Raw genomic sequence first — 16,961 nt, forward strand, 5'->3', positions numbered from 1 at the left:
AAAAAAAAAAGCCAGGCGCGGTGGCTCACGCCTGTAATCCCAACACTTTGGGAGGCCGAGGCGGGTGGATCACGAGGTCAGGAGATCGAGATCATCCTGGTTAACATGGTGAATCCCCGTCTCTACTAAAATAAAAAAAATCAGCTGGGTGTGGTGGCATGCGCCTATAGTCCCAGCTACTCAGGAGGGCGAGACAGGAGAATCGCTTGAACCCGGGAGGAGGGAGGCAGAAGTTGCAGTGAGCCGAGATTGCGCCACTGCACTCCAGCTTGGGCGACAGAGCAAGACTCGGTCTTAAAAAAAAAAAAAAAAAGTCGTAGAACTACTACACACACACATTGTACCAATATAAATTATCTGGCTTTGATATTGAATATAGTTATGTTAGATTTAACCTTTAGTGGAAGTTGGTAAAGGGTGTACAGGACCTCTCTGTACTATTAATGCAACTTCCTGTGAACCTATAATTATTTCTAAATAAAAAGTTTTAAAAATCTCTACAAAAAAGAAAACAAATAAGATTATACAAGTATGAGTAAGAGCTGGCCATAAAGAAAGAAAGAAAAATATTTGTATAAAAGATTGTGTAAGTAAAGTACCTAGTCCATGGTAGATGCTCAATAAAAATAAATCATTGTTTTCATTCTTTTTCATTTTTAGACTTTCATTGGGGCAAATTTATTTTTATTTTTACTTAGGATTTTTGAGGCAGGATCTTGCCTTGTCACCCAGCCTTGAGTGCAGTGGTATGATCAGTGCTCACTGCAATCGCGAACTCCTTGGCTCAAGCAATCCTCTTACCTCAGCCTCCTAAGTAGCTGGAACTAGAGGCGTGAGCCACCATGCCTGGCTAATTTTTTTTTTTTAAGAGATAAGGTCTCATTATGTTTCCCAGGCTGGTTTCAAACTCCTGGGCTCAAACAATCCTCCTGTCTTGGCCTCTCAAAGTGCTGGGATTACAGGCATGAGCCACCCCATGCCCAGGTGGAATATTTAAAACATACAGAAAAGCAGAGAGAACAAGACATTGAGCTTCCATATATTCATCACCAGGACTTAGGAATTGTTAACATTTGTCCATATTTTCTTCATCTATTTTTATCTCTAACAGATAAAGCCCTATTATTTATTTATTTTTTCCTTGAGACAGGGTCTCACTCTGTCACTCAGGCTGGAGTGCAGAGACCCAATCATAGCTCACTGTTACCTTAAACTCCTGGGCTCAAGCAATCCTCCCATCTCAGCATCCTGAATAGCTAGGACTACAGGCACGAGCCACCATGCCTGAGTGGTTTTTAAAATTTTTTGTAGAGATAGGGTCTTGCTATGTTGTCCAGGCTGGTTTCAAACTCCTGGCCTCAAGCGATCCTCTTGCCTCAGCCTCCCAAAGCACTGGCATTACAGGCATGAGTCACTGCACTGGGCCCTGCTTAACAATTTTTTTTTTTAAACGGAGTCTCGCTCTGTCACCAGACTGGAGGATAGTGGCACGATCTCCGCTCACTACAGCCTCTGCCTCCCAGGTTCAAGGGATTCTCCTGACTCAGCCTCCCAAGTAGCTGGGACTACAGGCGCATGCCACCACACCCAGCTAATTTTTGTGTTTTTAGTAGAGATGGGGTTTCACCATGTTGGCCAGGATGGTCTCAGTCTCCTGACCTCATGATCCACCTGCCTTGGCCTCCCAAAGTGCTTTATACACCGCGCCCGGCCAACAAATTTTTAAGTGCACAAAATAGTATTGTTAACTATATGTACCATATTGTACACAGATTTCTAGAACTTATTCATCTTGTATAACTGAAATTTTATACCCATTGAACAGCAACTCTCCATCTCCCCAGCTGCTCAGCCTCTGGAAAACCATTGCTCTTATTGATGATGATGCTATTGTTATTATGATTATTTACTATGAGACTGTGTCTTTCCTCTATATGGGGACCTACAGGTAGGAATCTCCAATGGTCCCAGTTGAATTGCTTCTTGTAGAAGACAGTTTAGATAGCCTCAGACTTTGAAGATATCCTTAGACTCCAGATATGTCATCCAAAGCTACTGATCTCTGTCAACACCATGCTGAAACTCTGGCTCTTCATTCTACCCTGCATTCTACCCCTTCCCAACCTTGCAAAGGCGAGTTGTATATTTGTCATTCATCGTGGGTCAGTATTGTCCTTTGGGTGGGACCCCAGCCCCAGAAGAAGAGATGCAGAGTTTTCATCTAGAATCACTTCAAGTGGTCCCTGACCACTCATGAGAGGTGCAGAGAAAACAAAAACAGAGGTTTCCTGTAACCTCCCTTGTGATGAAATGGCTTACGTCATTCTATTCACTTGAAGAAAAAGCTGGCCCTGGCTTATTCACTGTCTGCACTATTACTGTTTCCCATCACTTCTTCTTACCTCCATGGCTGATACTGTGGTCCAAGCCACCACCATCCTGCACCAGGGTCACTGAGTTTGTCTCCTGACTGCTCTCCCCACTTCTATCCATGCTTCTTCACTTTATTCTCAAAACAGCACCCATCCAGAGTATATCTGCCCAAGATTGGCGAGTTTTTCCACATCTCTCTCTGGCTTGCTGGTTTTTTGTTTAAATTCATTTCTCTTATCCTACTGTCATTAGATATTGAAAACAGCAAAATACTCTGGGCATGGTGGCTCATGCCTATAATCCCAGCCGGCTTTCAAGTATTACTAGAGCTGGCTGGCAACCATTAATATTGGACTATTTCATGACTAGTACCCAAACCTAGATGCACAGAAAGATCTCTCTTTCAGATCATCCCGGGCAAGACCTCCAAGTTCCTGTCATATTTCTGTTAATTAATTAGTTATTTCATTCGGTATGTATTTATCAAGTACCTAATATGAGCCAGGAAATTCTGCTAGGCTCTAGGCATACAGCCATGAGTATAGTAGATAAAATCCCTGCCCTCATGGAGCTTAAAGCCTAGTAAGAGAGTCAGATAATAAGGAAATGAATAAGGTAATTTTAGATTTAGTATTATGAGGACAATAAAAACTGCTGAAATGATAGAGAGGAATTGAAGGTCATGGAAAACCTCTCTGAGGGAATGAAATTTCAGCTAAATCCAGAAGAATGAGAGGGAGGCAGTCTTACAAAGAGTAGAAGGAAAAACCAGTCCTGAGTCTGAAAAGGGATGGATTTATTTAAGGAATAGGAAGGAGGCCAGTGTGGCCCAGTGGTGGGGCTTGGGGTAGGAGGACTGGGGGGGGTCCCAAGCTTCGTAGGAGTGTCCTCTGCACCCATTCTCCAAAAGTAGTGCCTTTCTTAGATTGTAAAACACACAGAGAAAGTGAAGACTTTTTTTTGAGATGGAGTCTCTGTCACCCAAGCTGGAGTGCAGTGACTTGCTGCAACCTCTGCCTCCCAGGTTCAAGCGGTTCTCGTGCCTCAGCCTCCCAAGTAGCTGAGATTACAGGCATGCGCCACCAAGCCCAGCCAATTTTTGTATTTTTAGTAGAGACAGGGTTTCACCCTGTTGACCATGCTGTTCTTGAACTCCTGGCTTCAAGCAATCCACCCGCCTCGGCTGCCCAAAGTGCTGGGATTACAGGCAGGAGCCACCATGCCCAGGCTTGTTTTGTTTTTTTCTTAGCAAAATGTCAGTTCAGTATAAAAATGTGTTCAGAGCCTACTGTGTACCTGTCACTTCCGCTCAAAATAGAACTCAGGAGTTTTGTATTTTCCAGGCTCCGTCCAGTGATCCGTCAGCTTGTCCCATCACTTTTGCCCTCTCTGCCCCTCCCCCTCCAAATCTCTCAGTCAACTGTGAGCCCCAAGACACATCCCCTGTGTTGGCAGCTGCCCTACTCGCCCCCTCCTTAGCCCAGCCTTAAGCAGCTGTTTTTGTCTGAGGATGAGGGAAAGGGGCTATGTAAGGAACGTGGCGGGGCGGGTGTGAAGGGAGCACAAGAGGCCTCGCCTGGGCTCTGGATGAGCAGTGGAGGCCAGGGCCATGCTCCAAATGGGTCCTGAAGATGGTTGTCAAGGTCCCTAGGGTTAGGAGAGTCCATTGGGGAGAAAGATGACCACAGGACGGATGCTGCCAGGCTCAGGGCGGGAGGGACGTGCCGTGATTGAAAGGTGCCACCTGTCAGATCTTCCACGGGAAATCCGAGCCTCCCAGTCTAGGGTAAAGTGTTGTACCAACAGGCCAGTAAACAATGCTCTTCAGGCAGCCCAAGCCTCTTGAAGTGGGGGTGGGGTGGAAGAGGGAGAGGAAGGGGGGAGGCGGGACCAAAGAGCTGGGGGCTAGAGGCCACTGGGGCTTAAAGGCAGCCTGGGAGTGAGGCCACTCAGCTGGAGGAAAGAGACAGCTCCCGAGCCACAGGCAGAAGCCCCACAGGTAGGAGAAGCCCTGGGACCCTTTCTAAGGGTCCCTCCCCATCTGCCAATTCTCACTCCCACTGTCCAAGGGCCAGAGCCTCCCAGGAGGGCCCCCCAGTTGGAGAAATCCAGGCTCCTTTCTAATTCTCTCCACCACAATGTCTACTGTCTTTAGATGCCTGGGGTCTCAGCCCTGCACCAGAGCACCCACAGAGCAGACTGCAAGTGGCCATCCACGAGGAGGCCACAGAGCAGGGGAGGGGACCTTGGGAGTCTCAAGAGTCAAACTGGGTTGGGGGGTAGACTGTCTAAGCCAAGCCTGTCCAGCCCACAGGCTACCTGTGGCCCAGGATGGCTTTGAATGTGGCCCAACATGAATTCATAAACTTTCTTAAAACATTATGAGATTTTTTTTTTTTTTTTGCAATTTTTGTTTTAGCTCATCCACTATCATTAGTGTCAACGTATTTTACATGTGGCCCAAGACACTTCTACTTCTACCAGTGTGGCCCAAGGAAGCCAAAAGATTGGATACCCCTAGTCTAAGCAATTGAGGTCGGCCTCTCCAAGGGAGGGCCCCTGGCTGAGTGGGGAAGGTGGAAGCCTTAGGACAACCAGATGACAGATGAGGCTGCAGTGGGTGGCAGACGCATCACAGAACATCCAGTGTTTATACTACTGGGGTTTGGATCTTGGGCTCCTGGGTCCCTTTCCTCCTGGTCTGCCAGAAGAAACAGGAAGAGAGAGGGAGGGGAGATATCTGCAGTGCTGCTTTGGATACAAAACAGGGATGGTTTGGAGACTTCCTGGGGAAGGAAGGAGGAAGGAAAGGAGAGAGTAAGAAAGGAAGGTGGGGGCAGAGAAACTTTCATGAAGGGCCTACTGTGCACCTAGAAGAAAGAGGGAGGAACTCCTCGGCTGAATCTGACTGCCCTTCCCAACTGGTGGGGTGCCCCCACTCTGGGCCAGGGCCTTTGGAGGGACACTGGGCTGAGGAGCTAGTGGGAGCATATATTTGGTGTGAGCTCTGGAGTGGAAGTTGGGATACTTGGATTCTAGATAGGGCCAGGCCATTTGTCCTATAACTTTAGTCAAGGGACTTCAACTCCCTGAGCCTGAAATTCCCATTGGCTCTCTAATGGGGCCAATAACCTATTCTGAAGGGTCGGAGCAAGAAATGACCAAGAGAAAGCAGGGCCCCCGCAGCATAAGCTGTAAACTGCTGTAGGGCTGTGAATGCTGGCGGTGGGTGGTGGCGTCCTGGTTTCTCAGCATTCTGAGCATCTTCACTCCTTTTCTATTTGTGACAAGCCTGGAGGGTGGAAAGCTGAGGTGATAAACACGCAGGATAGCCGAGGTGTGTGTGCGTGTGCGTGCACCTACCCTTCCCCTCCACCACCCTAAGTATGCAGCGTGTAGACAGAAGGAAAGATGGTTAGAGCAGCCAGTCTCAGTGGCTCATACCTATAAACCCAGCACTTTAGGAGGCTGAGGCAGGAGGCTCACTTGAGGCCAAGAGTTTGAGACCAGCCTGGGAAACATAGCGAGACCCCATCTCTGTAAAAAAAACAAAAAACAAAAAATTAGCCAGGTGTGATGGCGCACACCTGTGGTCACAGCTCCACAGGAGGCTGAGGTGGGAAGATCCGTTGAGTCCAGGAGGTAGAGGTCACAGTGAGCTATGATTGAGCCACTGCACTCCAGCCTGGGCAACAGAGTAAGACCCTGTCTCTTAAAAATAAAAGATGACTGGAGCACTCAGCTATGTCTTAGCCAAATACTGTCATACTTTGAGGTATAAAAAGGGCTTGTTATCATCCTACTGGCATTCAGTTCTCTCTGCCTTGACTCACTGATAAATGCCCTCAAGTCTGGGTCAGGACCTTGCCCTGGCACAGGGCTGGGCACAGCCAAACCACACCATATGAGCTGATGGGTGCTGAGTACTCATTCATGCCAAGCATGCCTCTGAATCCTGTTTTGTTTTGTTTTTTTAAGAGCTGAGGTCTCACTTTGTTGCCCAGGCTGGAGTGTAGTGGCTATTCATAGGCATCATTATAGTGCACTGCTTGACCTCCTGGCCTCAGGTGATCCTCCTGCCTCAGCCTCTTGAGTAGCTGGGACCACAGGCATGTGCCTCCACGTCTGGCTCCAGATATTTTCTAAGCATGGGCTTTCTTAATCCTCCACCATCCCTGTGGGATGGGACCTATTGTTGTCTGCAGAAATCAAAACACAGAGAGGATGGACAGCTTGCTCAAGGTTAACACAGTTAGTAACCCATGGGAGCTGAGATCCCATCACAGGAAGACACCAGAATCAATGATTTTCACCGCTAGTCCATGTCACCTTCCAAACAAGAGCAGAGAGAAAGAGGGGAAGGGATTGTGTTAGACCAGCATTTGCCATGCTTTCTTCTGCTGCTAGAGAGAGTGGTAGATGCTCCTCAGGAAAAACAAAGCAAAAAGAAAAGAAAACAAAGGGAGGAAAAAAAAAAGTCATGGTCAAATAGGTTTGGAAAAAAGTGAGTTAAATGAAGTTTAAGCAAGGTTTAGGTTTCTTGACTATCTGGTTTCTAAAATCTATTTAAATGCTAATGAAGTTATATATCTGTTTTTGTTTTGTTTTGTTTTGTTTAATTTAATTTTCTTTACTATAGAGACAGAATTTAATATGTTGCCTAGGCTGGTCTTGAACTCTTGGGCCGAAGTAATCCTCCCACCTAGGCTTCCCAAAATGCTAAGATTATAGGCATGAGCCACTGCGCCTGGCTGAAACTGTATATCTCTAAGAGGGTGAAGAGTAGGCTTTTTTGTAGAGCAACCTTAGCCAGAGAATATCCTTTCTCCCAACCCCACAGAAAACCCTATCCATGTCACAGGAGACCCTAGTTTTCCACAGAACACAGTGTGGAGAACCTGATCCAGATGAACCCCATCATTGTCAGTGGAAACTGAGGCCCAGAGAGGGAAAACGACTTGCTCAGTTCTCAGTGGGGACTGGAAGATGCAGGTCACAGCCAGCTCCACAACTTCACAGCTCCCGGCATCTCTGCTGATGTGCGTCCATCCCCCTGGCTCATCTTCCCTCTTTTTTTTTTTTTTTTTTTTTTGAGACGGAGTCTCGCTTTGTTGCCCAGGCTGGAGTGCAGTGACGCGATCTCTGCTCACTGCAACCTCCACCTCCCGGGTTCAAGCAATTCTCCTGCCTCAGCCTCCCAAGTAGCTGGGATTACAGGTGTCTGCCACCACACCCAGCTAATTTTTGTATTTGTAGTAGAGATGGGGTTTCACCATATTGGCCAGGCTGGTCTCGAACTCCTGACCTTGTGATCTGCCCGCTACGGGCTCCCAAAGTGCTGGGATTACAGGTGTGAGCCACCATGCCCGGCGTCATCTTCCCTCTTACTTTAAGACATTGCTGGAGCCGCTGAACCAGGAAGGGGCTCTAGCAGGAATCAGAGGACAGTGTGAGCATCTTTACAAATCCCAGCCTACTTTTACGAAATAGTGAGGGCATCGAATTCAGGAACCCCAGGACTCTGGGTAAGACCCCAGTGGGTGGTGGGAACAGAGCCCTGTCCCTGTCTTCTTGCCTCCTGTCCTCTGCGCAATTACCCAGGTGCCCTTGGTACTATCACTGAGAAAGATGGTACTGCCAAGGGCAGGGGGTATTTTTAGTGTGTGACAGGAGTGTCCACTTTTCTTACTGCCTGAGTCATGCCCTGAGCCCTATTTGGGGATTGTTTTCTTTGTAACTACACCCCCCAAGAAGGGCAGGAGCATGAAGGAGCTAACCCAGGGCCCCCACACACCTGTTTTTGTAGATCCTCCAGTATATACAGTACTTAAATAGGAAACTCCGAGTTAAGATGTCATAATCTACCCCCATGCTCCCGGGGGCAGTTGGAGAGTCAGATTGCCCAGCAGAGGCCAGGGAGAGTACGGCTCCATTCTTCACTCAAGGAAACGCTTCCTTGCCTAGGCCCACCTTTTCCAAAAACCACAGGCTGGCAGAGCTGGCAAAGCTCCAGAGACCAGTTGGCCCTGGGGTTCCCAAATTTCAGCCATTTTTATACACCACCTCTATAATTTTGCTACATCTGCACCGCCTATATTCCAGTTTCCTGAATTACTTCCTTTGAATCAACTTATTTTTAAGTTCAGTAAATGTATTTTTAAAAGACACTGTATCACTGTTGGAAATGGAAACTCAATATCACTTACCAGAGATAGAAAGTAACTGTAAAAATAAATACAATGGAAACAAAATGGTGTTATTCAATTCTATCTAGATACTTCTGCTTGCCTAGGCTCTCAAGGGAGAGTAGTAATTGTTCCATAGGTGTTCTAGGATGCCAGTATAAAATTGTGACCAGGCGCTGCTCATGCCTGCAATCCCAGAACCTTGGGAGGCCGAGGCAGGTGGATTGCTTGAGCTCAGGAGTTTGAGACCAGCCTGGGCAACATGGCAAAACCCCATCTCTACAAAAAAAAAAAAAACAAAAAAAAAAAAAACAAAAAAAAAACCACACACACACACAAATTAGCCAGGTGTGGTGGTGAGCACCTGTAGTCCCAGCTACTCAGGAGGCTGAGGTTGGAGGATCACCTGACCCCAGGAGGCAGAGGTTGCAGTGACCTGAGATTGTGCTCCTGCACTCCAGCCTGGATGACAGAGCGAGACCCTGTCTCAAAAAATAAATAATACAATAAAATTGTGACCACCTCAGTGGCTTAATCAAAAAGAGGCAACATGACTGAAACGGCATTATGTGATTCAATGTTCTTTAAAGCCAAAGCCAGAACCTACCGAGGGGCATCAGGTGAACACCATCCAACATCATGTCAATGTAGCCCAACCATCCCAGCTTTGGGGAAGCACTTCTCTCTCCTTCGTGATTGGGCCCCATGTCCAAGTAGGAGCCAAGACTGAACCACGGACTTCCTGACTCCCAGGCCAGAGCTCTCTGAGGGTGGGGTCTTCACCTCATGCTGGGCTGGGGCATGACCAGGTCTGCTTGTCTTCTCTTTCCAGAGATGGAGCAGAAGGAAGGGAAGCCCTCTGAGGATGGGACCACCGTCTCCCCAGTTGCGGACAACCCTGAGATGTCAGGAGGTGGAGCCCCTGCAGAGGAGACCAAAGGCACAGCTGGAAAGGCCATCAATGAGGGGCCTCCCACTGAGTCAGGAAAGCAGGAAAAGGCACCAGCCGAGGATGGCATGTCAGCGGAACTCCAGGGGGAAGTAAATGGATTAGATGAGGTCAAAGTGGAATCTCAGAGGGAGGCTGGTGGGAAAGAGGATGCTGAGGCTGAACTTAAAAAGGAGGATGGTGAGAAGGAAGAGACCACTGTGGGTTCTCAGGAGATGACTGGCAGGAAAGAAGAGACCAAATCTGAACCCAAAGAGGCTGAGGAAAAGGAGAGCACGCTGGCCTCTGAGAAGCAGAAGGCTGAGGAGAAAGAGGCCAAACCTGAATCTGGGCAGAAAGCCGATGCCAATGACAGAGACAAGCCTGAACCTAAGGCAACAGTTGAGGAGGAGGAGGCCAAGACAGCCTCTCAGGAGGAGACAGGCCAGAGGAAAGAGTGCAGCACTGAACCCAAGGAGAAGGCTACTGATGAAGAGGCCAAGGCTGAATCGCGGAAGGCTGTTGTGGAGGATGAGGCTAAGGCTGAACCCAAGGAGCCCGATGGGAAAGAGGAGGCCAAACATGGTGCAAAAGAGGAGGCTGATGCAAAAGAGGAGGTGGAGGAGGCGGAGGAGGCAGTGAGTGAGGCAGGAAAGGAGCAAGGAGGCTCTGTCGTCTCCTGCTTCTGGAAGCAAGCCCCCTCTGCTTCAGTCAGTTGGGAAAGTCCAGTCTTCCTCCTGATGATTTCCAGAGCCCAGGGTGGGGGAGGGGGGACAAGGAGTGCAGCACCGTAGTCCCAGGCTGCCTTTCAGAACTTTCTGAAGTCCTCATGAAGCCAGGGCAGGTGCTGTGTGACCATGAGCTCACGCAGATCATGCTCATTCCAGGAGCCAGGCAGTCCCAGCGAAGAGCAGGAGCAGGACGTGGAAAAAGAGCCAGAGGGAGGGGCAGGGGTGATTCCCAGCTCCCCAGAGGAGTGGCCTGAGAGCCCCACTGGGGAGGGGCACAACCTCAGCACAGGTGAGTGAGAGCCCAGAGCCCATGGGATGCTGCAGAGGCCACCTGGGGGAGGGGCGCAAGAAGCATATCATGGATAGCCCCAGCTTCCCTCCCTCCTTTCACTTTCCTCCAGATGGGCTGGGTCCAGACTCTGTAGCTTCCGGACAGACCAGTCCTTCAGCCAGGTAATGTCAAACTCTGGGGCTCCAGCTCCAATTCCCCCTACCTCCTGCTTCCCTCAGCGTCCACCATCAACTCAGTCTGGGCTCCCCCAGCACCTGATTTCAAGATATTCGAGGATTCCTGGCATTCAGCTTCCTATCCCAGGGCAGAGCCCAGGAAACAAAAGAAGCCAGAGGCATGGTCGGCTGCAGTGGCTCACGCCTGTAATCCCGGCACTCTTGGAGGCCGAGGTGGGTGGATTACCTGAGGTCATGAGTTTGAGACCAGCCTGGCCAACATGGTGAAACCCCGTCTCTACCAAAAATACAAAAATTAGCTGAGCGTGGTGGTGGGCACCTGTAATCCCATCTACTCGGGAGGCTGAGGCAGGATAATTACTTGAACCCGGGAGGTGGAGGTTGCAGTGAGCCGAGATCGCGCCATTGCACTGCAGCCTGGGCGACAGAGCAAGACTCCCTCTCAAAACAACAACAACAGCAACAACAAAAAACCAGAGGCAGAAAGGAGCGCGAAGGATACCTGGTCCACTTCCCATGCCATGGCTGAAGTCTGCCCTATGGCATCCCTGACACTTCACAGGAGCTCCTTATCTTTCAGCTGAACATGTTTCCATGGTGCCAGTCTTCCAAAAAGCATGATCAGAAAGCCTGAGTTGGGACAATGGTTCTGCCATGTACCAGCTGTGTGACCTTGGCCATGTCACTGAACCTCTTCTCATCTGTGAAGTGGGCATAGCAATTGTATCTACCTCGTAGGATTATTCTCAGGCTTCAATGAGTAACAAGTGCAAAGCACTTTAGCCCAGTGCCTGGTCCGTGGCAGGTGCTGGATAAAATAAGAGGCTTATGCTTGCCATTGCACAACTTCAGTCATTAGAAGGATTATCTGGAACTGAAATCTGCCTCCTTGTCCTCCCCCCATTTTTTTTTTTTTTTTTTGAGATGGAGTCTTGCTCTGTCGCCCAGGCTGGAGTGCAATAGTGTGATCTCAGGTCACTGCAACCTCTGCCTCCCGGGTTCAAGCGATTCTCCTGCCTCAGCCTTCCAAGTAGCTGGGATTATATGTGTGTGCCACCACGCCTGGCTAATTTTTGTATTTTTACTAGAGGCGGGGTTTCACCATGTTGGCCAGGCTGGTTTTGAACTCCTGACCTCAGGTGATCCACCCACCTTGGCCTCCCAAAGTGCTGGGATTACAGGCATGAGCCACTGTGCCCGGCCTCCTTGTCCCTTTCTTAGGGAAAGATAACCAGTGAATAGTCACCCAGCAGGCACAGCTGGATGCTTTACATTCACCTTCTTACGTAGGGCAGGTAGGTATTCTTGTCCTCATTTTACAGATGAGGAAGCTAAGGCTCAAACAATGTGACAGTCCCAAGATCACACAGCAAATAAGAGGCAAAGCCATGCCAAGCACAGTGGCTCACACCTATAATCCCAGCACTTTGGGAGGCTGAGGCGGGTAGATCACCTGAGGTCAGGAGTTTGAGACCAGCCTGGCCAACATGGTGCAATCCCATCTCTACTAATAATACAAAAATTAGCTGTGTGTGGTGGCGGGCGCCTGTAATCCCAGCTACTCAGGAGGCTGAGGCAGGAGAATCGCTTGAACCCGGGAGGCGGAGGTTGCAATGAGCCAAGATCACGCCACTGCACTCCAGCCTGGGCAGCAAGAGCAAAGCTCCATCTCAAAAAAAAAAAGAGAAGCAAAGCCAGGTTCCAAACTCAGGTCAGACCTCAGAGGTGTCCTAGCTCTACCCACATGTCCTCACCAGACCACATTCTCCCCCAAGTTAGACTGAGACTCACGATTCCTTCTCAATGTCCTCCCAGTGCTGGGCACAGCTGCACACACCCCCTTAGACTGCAGTGCCGCCCACCCTCCAGCCCCACAGCCCCCTCCCTGTGTCCTGCAGTGCTAGTCCCAGCCTCTCTCACACGTCTTTGGACTTCTCCACATAGTGAGTCTTCACCCAGCGACGTGCCCCAGAGTCCCCCTGAGTCCCCTCCCTCAGGGGAGAAGAAGGAGAAGGCACCAGAGCGCAGGGTATCAGCCCCTGCTCGGCCCCGGGGGCCCCGGGCACAGAACCGCAAAGCCATCGTGGACAAGTTTGGCGGGTAGGACACAGGCCAGGGGCTGGGCTGGGCTTTCCCGTAAGAACCCTGGGTTGGTGGGAGGGTGGCCTCAGGGGCAGTGGGAACAGCCCAGGCCAAGGCAGGAGGACTGACACCTGGGGGCTGGGGATCCTCCCAGTGGGGCCCTTCATGGCCTCCTGCCTCTCTGGCTTGGCCTTGCACCCCTCTCCCCTCACAGGGCAGCTTCCGGCCCCACGGCCTTGTTCCGGAACACTAAGGCAGCCGGGGCAGCCATTGGTGGTGTCAAGAACATGCTGTTGGAGTGGTGCCGAGCCATGACAAAAAAATACGAGGTGGGCATGGGGCAGAGCTGCGTGGGTGGGGCAGGGGTCCAGGGAGGGTCCAAGTGGTGCAAACCCCAAAGGGTGGGAGGGTGGGAAGGGGGCCAAGTCCAGGCCATCTGGCTGAGCCTCACTGAGGCCTCCTCTGTGCCCTGCCTGCCATAGCACGTGGACATCCAGAACTTCTCCTCGAGCTGGAGCAGTGGTATGGCCTTCTGTGCCCTCATCCACAAGTTCTTCCCTGACGCCTTTGACTACGCAGAGCTGGATCCCGCAAAGCGCCGGCACAACTTCACCCTGGCCTTCTCCACAGCAGAGTAAGCCACAGCCATGGGCTGGCAGAGCTGAATGGGAGCCTAGGCAAGGACTGGATTCACAGGGGTTGAGTAGTGAGGCAGTTACACCGATGCTGGTGCCACACATTCATGTATCCAACAGACATTTTTTGAGGGCCAGGCACTGTTTCAGGCCCTGGGGATACAGCAGTGGGTGAAAAAGACAAAAATCTCTGCTTGAGTCAAGCGCAGTGGCTCACTTGTATAATCCCAGCACTCTGGCAGGCCGAGGCAGGAGAATCGCTTGAGGCCAGGAGTTCAAGACCAGCCTGGGCAACATAGTGAGACCCCCATCTCTACAAAAAACCAAAAAATTAGCTGGGCATGGTGGTGGATACCTGTGGTCCCAGCTATTGGGGAGGCTGAGATGGGAGGATCACTTGGGCTCAGGAAGTCAAGGCTGCAGTGAGCCATGACTGAGTCACTGCACTCCAGCTTGGGTGACAGAGCAAAACTTTGTCTTTAAAAAAAAAAAATTACAATTTTAAAAAATGAAAGGGAAACTTGCAGTCTGGACTTACAGCTCTAAGTGAATATCAGAAGGGCAAGCAGCTCTGCTCTCACCAAGTGCTCCTGACCTGCAGGCTGTGAACCAACTGTCCTGCTCCTGCAGCTGCCTGGACTCTGGTTCTGAGTCAGGCAGAGCCACTGGAAGGTGGGAGGAGTCATCAGATGACAAAGACAGGCCGACAGGAGGCATCAGGCAGCTGAAAGCCCAGGAGGTCGTGGGGATGTGTGGAGAAGGAGAGAGGAGAATAGAAGCTGAGGTGCCTGGGTTTGAATCCTGCCTGCTTCTCCCTAGCTCTGTGACCCTCGCCAGCTGGCTTAACCTCTCTAGAGGCCCCACATTACAGGGCTTGTTGTGAAGATTAAGTGTGAAGAGGAAAGAGTGTCTGCCACAGCCATCACACCCCACTGCCCGTTCCAGAACTCTCCTCCGATTCCCATGGAGTCCGGGGATGAGGGGAGGGAGTGGCCAATGCTGAAGCCCCCAGTGGCGGAGCCCTTCCCCACCCACTCCCCAGGCTCAATAGGAATGAAGGTTTTGCCTCTCCCACGTAGAGGGACAGCACCCTAACCCAAAACCATGGGGCACTGCATTGGTTGCAGGGAGCTTGTCCCATTCTCCAAAATCCTCCAGTGTGTGTCCTTCCCACAGCTCCCAGTCTGGCGTGGATTTTGGCCCTGCAGTCTCAGCCCCAAGGGAGGATTTCCTCTGGGGCCCTGGTTTCTCCTATGCCAGCACCTATGGCTGGCTTTGGTAGGCAGGGACTGCTGAGACCCAGCTTCAGAGTAAGGGTGCCAGAGGTGTCAGACAGGCCCCCGGGGTTGTGTTGCTCACTTTGGCCTTGGGCAAACCACCAAAACACTCTGAGTCTCCGCTTCCTCTTCTGCTGGCTGAGGATGGAGGGGAGGAGTCTGTGAGAATGTCCAAGGGGAAGCACCTGATAAAGCATGAGGTGGGCATGAGGTCCCAATACTGATTAGCTCAGATTATCGGCCTCAGCAAAGCCAGTGGTGTCACAGAGCCCCAAAGGGCAGCTGCAAAGTTAGAAAAAGAGGACTTGTTGCTAAGTGCCAGCAGCTCCTGAAACACACCAAGCATTCCTGCCTCGGGACCCTTGCACCTGCTGTTTCCTCTGCCTGGACTCCTTTCCCCAGATGTGCACATGACTTACTCTAAGAGGCCTACCCTGAGCACCTTATTAAAAAATACCACAGCTGGGTGCAGTAGCTCACACCTGTAATCCTAGCACTTTAGGAGACCGAGGCGTAGGGATCACTTGAGGTCAGGAGTTCAAGATCAGCCTGGCCAACATGGCGAAACCTTGTCTCTACTAAAAATACAAAAATTAGCTGGGCGTGGTGGCACACACCTGTAATCCCAGCTACTTGGAAGGCTGAGGCAGGAGAATCGCTTGAATCCGGGAAGCAGAGGTTGCAGTGAGCCGAAATCATGCCACTGCATTCCAGCCTGGGCAACAGAGCAAGACTCCATCTCAAAAATAAATAAATAAATACATTAAAAATAAATAAAAAATACCAGATCTCCTCCAACATAAGAACATACCCTGTCTCCCTTCCTGCCTTATTTTCCTCCTTAGCACCTCTCACCATCTGATGTACCATCTACTTTGTGTGTTGCTTACTGTCTCCTGCCACAAGAATTTCCATGCCATGAGAGTGCAGAAGTTTTGGTTTTATTCACTGATGAACTCTCAGAGCCTGGAAGAGGGCCTGGCACATAATAGGCTCCTGATAAGTACATAGAGACTGAATGAGTGATGATCCTGGAGATGCTGCAGCTGCAAGCCAGGACTCTGGCTAGGATTTGGTTTCTGTCCTTTATCTTTTTTTTTCTTTTTTTTTTTTTTTTTGAGACAGAGTGTCACTCTGTTGCCCAGGCAGGAGTGCAGTGGTATGATCTCAGCTCACTGCAACCTCCACCTCCTGGGTTCGAGTGATTCTCATGCCTCAGCCTCCCGAGTAACTGGGAATACAGGTGCCTGCCACTATGCCCAGCTAATTTTTGTATTTTTAGTAGAGATGGAATTTCACCATGTTGGCCAGGCTGGTCTCAAACTCCTGACCTCAGGTGATCCAGCTGCTTCAGCCTCCCAAAGTGCTGGGACTACAGGCATGAGCCACCGCACCTGGCCCCTTTAAATTCTTCCTGAGGGGCTTGGTCTAACAGAAGCTCCCCGGTTCCAGAGGACAGATACATACGCATGTGAAAGTGGTGGGTTAATGTAGAACTAGAGACCAGAGGGTCCTGCTCCCATGTGAGGACAATAAGTGCAATGAAAATGTGGGCTTGGAATCAGACCCAGCTGGGTTTGATTCTTTTTTTATTTTAATTTTTGTTTTTATTTTTTGGAGAAGCTCCCATTCTCTGAAAAGGTCTCACTAGGTTGTCCAGGCTGGTCTCGAACTACTGAGCTCAAGGGATCCTCCCGCCTTGGCCTCCCAAAGTGCTGGGATTATAGGTGTGAGCCACTGTGCCTGGCCTAAAACTCATTATTGAATTATTCACTGGTGTTGGCTTTGGGGTTACCTGTCTATATCCTGTGACCTACCTAAAGGAAGCCACAGCACCTGGCCTGGGTTTGTCTTAACTCTGTTGGGGCCTCAGTTATCTCATCTAGATATATAATGGGATGATTGGCTTAGATGATCTCCCAGCCCCAACATCCCAGCCCATCCTATGGGCTTCGTCATTGCTGGGCTGCCTGCACCCATCCGCTTGGCTCCCATATCCTTCACCTTTGCCCTTCTGCTCCTCATTCCACCCCATTCCTCAGGAAACTGGCTGACTGTGCTCAGCTGCTGGACGTGGATGACATGGTGCGGTTGGCTGTGCCCGACTCCAAGTGCGTCTACACATACATCCAGGAACTGTACCGCAGCCTCTTGCAGAAAGGACTGGTGAAGACCAAGAAGAAGTGAGGAGGTGACTGGTTCTGTGGGCAGAGATGGGCAGGGTGCCCAGCTCACCAGCCACGGCCCGGGGGCTCCCTTCTGCTCCATGGAGGCACCAGAGC

At 50.4% G+C, this 16,961-nt stretch overlaps 1 protein-coding gene across 1 annotated transcript; it reads left to right on the forward strand.

Moving 5' to 3' along the window:
* The first annotated feature begins 3,200 nt into the window (after positions 1-3,200).
* On the forward strand, positions 3,201-16,934 carry SMTNL1 (smoothelin like 1). Its single transcript, XM_003826426.5, has 7 exons — positions 3,201-10,124; positions 10,374-10,506; positions 10,619-10,670; positions 12,630-12,785; positions 12,982-13,096; positions 13,250-13,401; positions 16,722-16,934. The coding sequence occupies exons 1-7, from the start codon at positions 9,345-9,347 to the stop codon at positions 16,864-16,866; spliced, it is 1,533 nt and encodes a 510-aa protein (XP_003826474.3). The 5' UTR covers positions 3,201-9,344; the 3' UTR covers positions 16,867-16,934.
* The last annotated feature ends 27 nt before the right edge of the window (positions 16,935-16,961 follow it).

Source organism: Pan paniscus, chromosome 9, assembly GCF_029289425.2.
Source record: "Pan paniscus chromosome 9, NHGRI_mPanPan1-v2.0_pri, whole genome shotgun sequence".
Taxonomy (NCBI): domain Eukaryota; kingdom Metazoa; phylum Chordata; class Mammalia; order Primates; family Hominidae; genus Pan; species Pan paniscus.

Bases quoted from the DNA above. Each gene is read 5' to 3' on its own strand.
- SMTNL1 (XM_003826426.5), top strand. From the start codon at position 9,345: ATGCTGGGCTGGGGCATGACCAGGTCTGCTTGTCTTCTCTTTCCAGAG. The intron at 10,507-10,618 runs GTGAGTGAGAGC...ACTTTCCTCCAG, and splicing joins GGGGCACAACCTCAGCACAG to ATGGGCTGGGTCCAGACTCT. The intron at 10,671-12,629 runs GTAATGTCAAAC...TTCTCCACATAG, and splicing joins CAGACCAGTCCTTCAGCCAG to TGAGTCTTCACCCAGCGACG.